Source organism: Apium graveolens, unplaced genomic scaffold (genome assembly GCF_009905375.1).
Source record: "Apium graveolens cultivar Ventura unplaced genomic scaffold, ASM990537v1 ctg1525, whole genome shotgun sequence".
Lineage (NCBI taxonomy): Eukaryota > Viridiplantae > Streptophyta > Magnoliopsida > Apiales > Apiaceae > Apium > Apium graveolens.
The window spans coordinates 1-5,926 of record NW_027417283.1 but is presented as its reverse complement, the minus strand read 5'-3'; the positions used below and the strand labels follow the sequence as shown (position 1 = coordinate 5,926).

At 36.3% G+C, this 5,926-nt stretch overlaps 1 protein-coding gene across 1 annotated transcript; it reads left to right on the top strand.

The window, feature by feature from the left end:
• Positions 1-3,352: 3,352 nt before the first annotated feature.
• Positions 3,353-4,254, top strand: LOC141699935 (transcription factor SRM1-like). Its single transcript, XM_074503732.1, has 2 exons — positions 3,353-3,770; positions 3,910-4,254. Exons 1-2 carry the CDS (start codon positions 3,376-3,378, stop codon positions 4,136-4,138), a joined length of 624 nt encoding a protein of 207 aa, XP_074359833.1. The 5' UTR covers positions 3,353-3,375; the 3' UTR covers positions 4,139-4,254.
• The last annotated feature ends 1,672 nt before the right edge of the window (positions 4,255-5,926 follow it).

Genomic DNA, 5,926 nt, shown 5'->3' with positions numbered 1-5,926 from the left:
GTCGTATAATTCCTTCATTTTCAATAAATTCTACAAACACTTTCGAGGTGAATTCCCCTCCTTTATCTGTCCGGAAAATTTTAATCTTTTCTTCTGACTCATTCTCGACCATTACTTTAAATTTCTTGAAAACACATAGTGCCTCATCCTTAGTTTTTAACATGTATATCCACATCAAGCGAGTGTAATCATCTACCAAGAGGAAAAAATACCTGTTGCCTCCTTTAGTTGCTGGTGTGATAGGACCGCACAAATCGCCGTGAATCAATTCTAGACGTTTTGTTGCTTGAAACTCTGATTGTTTGGGAAAAGATTTTCTTGGGTGTTTTGACATTAAACATCCCTCACATATCTCCTTTAGTTGAGTAAATTCAGGAAAACCACGTACCATTCCCTTTTCAGACATCATATTCATTGCTTTGTAGTTTACATGGCCAAGACGTGCGTGCCAAAGCCTTGGTAATTCCTCCCGTTTGCTCATTAAACACATAGGATCCGGTACGGTCTCCAGAGTAATCTTGTATAGTCTGTTTGCTGATCGTTGTACCTTCATAACCAACCTTTCTTGATCATCGTATATCCACAAGTAGTCCTCCTTCAGGATTACTTTGTTCCCATTCTCTGAAAGTTGACCAAGTGAGATTATATTGTTACACAAATCCGGAATGAAGTACACGTCATGAAACATTAGCTCTTCACCATTTTTACACTGAAACCCAACTGTTCCCTTTCCTTTTATACTTACAGTCGAACCATCACCAAAACGAACCAGGCCAGTTACTTCGTCATCCAATGTTTTAAATTTCGATCTAAAACCAGACATATGGTTAGATGCCCCGTTATCTAAATACCAAACATTTGAGTCAATTCTTTTATCAGAATTGTGACTTAGTTTTGGCACAGTATCCTGTTCATTCAGCAACAGCTGATTCCTTTCTTTAACCTTGTGTTCAACCAATAGCAATGCTGGCTCATCGTCACCCTGAGCTTGTGTTAGATGTGCTTCAGTTTTAACATCCCTCCTTCTCTCTCGTTTTGGCATACGGCATTCAGCTGCATAGTGGCCATAGATATTGCAATTGAAACATTTTATCTCCCTCCTATCTCGTACTGAGCGTCCTCCATCACGAGAAGCGCCAGCACCTAAGTTTTTAATACCTGAAACCACATCGCCTTTGCTGGTTTTTTTCAGCCATTCTTCCCGTGTAAGCAGCAAATGTCCTTCATTCTTTTCCCGTTTTCTCCACTCCTCCTCGGTTAACAAAAGTTGTTCTCCACAAACTTCAGTTTTTCCCCGTAGTCGTTCTTCATGCGCCTTAAGAGAACCCACTGCTTCTTCTATTGTCATTTTCTCCAGATCTTCATGCGCCGTAATATGTAAGAATCTGGACGGAACGGATCGCAGCAGTTTCTTCACAACATATGTTTCATCAATAGTTTCTCCCAACGCCCTTATATTAGTGACCAACCCATTCAACTTCATGCAGAAATCATCAATCAGCTCCGAGTCTTTCATGCTTAAGAACTCGAATTCAGCTTTCAACGTTTGAATCCTTGCTTTCTTAACCCTGTCTGCTCCTAGGCACATCATCTTCACTGCGTCCCAAGCTTCTTTAGCAGTTTCCTTGTCTGCTAGAGATAACAGTACATCCTCGGGGATACCCTGGTATATTGCAGCTAACGCCATCTTGTCCGTCTTAACCTCAATCGGTTCTTTTGTGTTGATGGGTTCAACTGCTACCCATATGCCATGCGCCTGCATATATACCTTCATCTTGAGTGCCCAGGCCGTGTAGTTGCTCTTGGTTAACATAGGATAGGTTAATCCTACTGAACCATCTTTGCTCTTTACTGTCTCCATCGTGCTTGTTTTTGGCATGTACTTTGGCATACAAAACAGAAGCTCTGATACCAAATGTAGGATCCAAATGTAAACCAGACACTTATATGTATAGATATATGTGAATGAAATTAGAGATCGTGCAGGCAAAAATAAACTCACTGTATTTGCAACTAAACTGATAGACTCAAAGTTACAGATGATAAAGAGAAAACTGATAAACTACCACTTCCTAATAATGCTCTACTACTCCAGATAAGAAAGGACTCTCCTACAAACTCTCCAACTAAACAGAGACTAGTTCAGCCCGCAACAAACATGTTAGCCAGCTATTTATTTTCCTAATAAACAAAAATACTAGCTTAGATTAAATATAGTTTCAACATGTGTTGCGACTCTAGCCCATGCACGTATGGGGCCTCAGTCTCTTCCGTCTAGACCTCTAGCATATATATTAAGCAGGTTATGTGCACCAACTTACGAATAATATTGGGGCCGATCTATGTGGATGCCTCGACTTTTAATGTTTCTCCGTTGTCTAATAAACAACTATATGAACCAATAATAATTCCCTGATAATGATCAGGCTATGATAGTAATGTTTCTTTGATTTGATTAAGCTATGGTGAACATATTTCTTCCACATTTGTTTGTTCTTATTTTCTCTCAATAAAATTTGATCTAATTGAATTCATGCATCATGCATGGTACCTAATAAGAGCATCATATCATCACTGCATGGCCAAGAAAATAATTCTTTTACTATATATGTTTATTTATTCAACTCAGAATGAGCTCGATTAAGAGAACTTGGCGGTGCTCGTGTCGGCTCGTTTTCCCAAAGAGACTGTCTTGAATATGAAAACAAGTTTGAATGAGTAAACCAGCCTAGCCTAGTCGAGTTTGAATATCATTTTCAGCTAGATTATTTACGGGCTCTACTAGTTTGATGAATTTACTGTTTGTTTGCTGCACTGTGTGCAACACTTCTCAATGCAAAGCTATGCAAAAAAACTGGAAAATCATAAAACTATGCAAAATGGTCCAACCACATACCACACATAAGAACCATTACATACTTCATATAAGAGATATAAAATTCTTTTTTTCCCTTACTTGGTAAGAAAATAAAATAAAGTTCTAATGGATAAAAGAAGATGAAAGTCATGATAATTAAAGTGTCTGTATTTAACAGAAGACAAGTAAATAATATGAATAGTTAAAGCAATTAAACTTTATAATTTATTTTCAGTTACAATACTAATTTTTTATTTTTAAAATGAATGTGGTATAAAAAAATTATAAATTTTATCTGTAATACGGTGGTGACGTTTCAACAATTTATTTATCTGTAGAAGTAATTTTTTAAAGTATCCTAGAGAAGGCTTGTATCTCATCTACTCTATCTCATGGATTTCCTCATTAATTTCTTTGTTGAAAAAAGCTTCTGCAATCCCCTATATAGTGTCACTCTATCCTTAGTAGTCCACATCTCTTTCTGAAGAAAAAAAATAGAGAGAAAGACAGTCAGTCCTATGGAAGGATTGTTGTGTACCTTCCCTCAACAAACAAATGAAAATGATGTGTATACTAGTGATGGATGGACTTTTAAGGATAATAAGTTATATGAAGATATTATGGAAGAATTTGAAGACTACGGTTCTGTAGCATTATTTCAGAGGGTGGCTCAAGTGATGCCTTGGAAAACCATGGCATCCATTAAACTTCATCATCAGGTTTTGATGGAGGAATTAGACTGGATCAAGTCTTCCAACGGTGAATTTGAAGACATAATCATGGAGGACAATGGTGATTTTGAAGATATTATCATTGAGGATAGCATGGTGGAGGAGAAAGCAAATGAGCAGGCTGAACAGTATACTACCAGGCCAAGGAAACCAGCCAGAATATGGACTTTGGAAGAACACAGGTGACGCTTAGTAAGAAATTAAGAAAAATCAAGTATCTAAATACCACCTTTAATCATCGTTGCCAATTTATTATTATCCCAAAAACATGTAAACGTCATGCTAGCTTAAATGCAATTTTTTGCCGGGAAAATATGACAGGTGGTTTATGCAGGGGTTAGAAATATGCGGGAAAGGAGATTGGAGGAATATAGCCAAGTATCTCGTGCCTTCCAGGACTCCATATCAGGTTGCAAGTCATGCTCAAAAATTCCTAAAGCGCGTTGAGAAAGAAGACACTGAGAAATGTAGGACGACCATTAACGACATTCAATGTCTGTGTTGCGACTCTAGCCCATGCATGTATGGGGCCTCAGTCTCTTTCGTCTAGTCCTCTAGCATATATATTAAGCATGTTATGTGCACCAACTTACAAATAATATTGGGGCCGATCTATGTGGATGCCTCGACTTTTAATGTTTCTCCGTTGTCTAATAAACAACTATATGAACCAATAATAATTCCCTGATAATGATCAGGCTATGATAATAATGTTTCTTTGATTTAATTAAGCTATGGTGAACATATTTCTTCTACATTTGTTAGTTCTTATTTTCTCTCAATAAAATTTGATCTAATTGAATTCATGTATCATGCATGGTACCTAATAAGAGCATCATATCATCACTGCATGGCCAAGAAAATAATTCTTTTACTATATATGTTTATTTATTCAACTCAGAATGAGCTCGTTTAAGTGAACTCGGCCCGGCTCGTGTCGGCTCGTTTTCCTAAAGAGACCGTCTTGAATATGAAAACAAGTTCGAATGAGTAAACCAGTCTGGCCTAGTCGAGTTTGAATATCATTTTCGGATAGATTATTTAACCGGCTCGACTCGTTTGAAAAAAGTACTGTTTGTTTGCTCCACTGTGTGCAACACTTCTCAATGCAAAGCTATGAAAAAAAACTGGAAAATCATAAAACTATGCAAATTCGTCCAACCAAATACCACACATAAGAACCATTACATACTTCATATAAGAGATATAAAATTCTTTTTTTTGCTATGTAGGCCTTACCTAGGAAGAAAATAAAATAAAGTTCTAATGGATAAAAGAAAATGAAAGTCATGATAATTTGATTTATATAATAATAGAATTGAAGTGTTTGTATTTAACAGAAGACAAGTAAATAACATGAATAGTTAAGGTAATTAAATTTTACAATTTTTTTTTGAGTTACAACACAGTAATTTTTTTATAAATTTAATCTCTAATTGGTGGTGACGTTTCAACAATTTATTTATCTGTTGTTGGAGTAATTTTTTAAAGTATCCTACACAAGGCTTGTACCTCATCTACTCTATCTCATGGATTTCCTTATTAATTTCTCTGTTGAAAAAAGCTTCTTCAATCCGAAGTAGTCAACATCTCTTTCTGAAGAAAAAAAAAAGAGAGAAAGACAGTCAGTCCTATGGAAGGATTGTTCTGTACCTTCCCTCAACAAACAAATGAAAATGATGTGTATACTAGTGATGGATGCTTTTAAGGATAATAAGTTATATGAAGATATTATGGAAAAATTTGATGACTACTGTAGCATTTTTTGGGAGGGTGGCTCAAGTGATGCCTTGGAAAACTACGGCATCCATCAAACTTCATCATCAGGTTTTGATTGAGGAATTAGACTGGATCAAGTCTTCCAACGGCGAATTTGAAGACATCATCATGGAGGACAATGGTGATTTTGAAGATATTATCATTGAGGATAGCATGGTGGAGGAGAAAGCAAAAGAGCAGGCTGAACAGTATACTACCAGGCTAAGGAAACCAGCCAGAATATGGAGTTTGGAAGAACACAGGTGACGCTAAGTAAGAAATTAAGAAAAATCAATTATCTAAATACCACCTTCAATCATCGTTGTCAAGTTATCACTACAAGAAATTTGCAATCAAACAACGGTTGATAGACAACGATTAAAAAAAACCGTCGTCCTAAAAAAATCAAACAATGGTGAATTGATTTTGAAGAAAAAACAGTTGTGTGAGCTCCAGAATAAACAATGGATATCCATCTTTTTTAAACTATTGTACAAGTTGTATCCTCTCATCGTGTCAGATTACGGTTTTTTAAATATAGTGTTGTTGTAGATCTTTAACACACGATTACAACCGTTGT

Excerpts from the sequence above, each read along its gene's own strand:
- LOC141699935 (XM_074503732.1), top strand. The coding sequence starts at position 3,376 with ATGGAAGGATTGTTGTGTACCTTCCCTCAACAAACAAATGAAAATGAT. Across the intron at positions 3,771-3,909 it reads TGGACTTTGGAAGAACACAG|GTGGTTTATGCAGGGGTTAG; the intron begins GTGACGCTTAGT and ends AAAATATGACAG.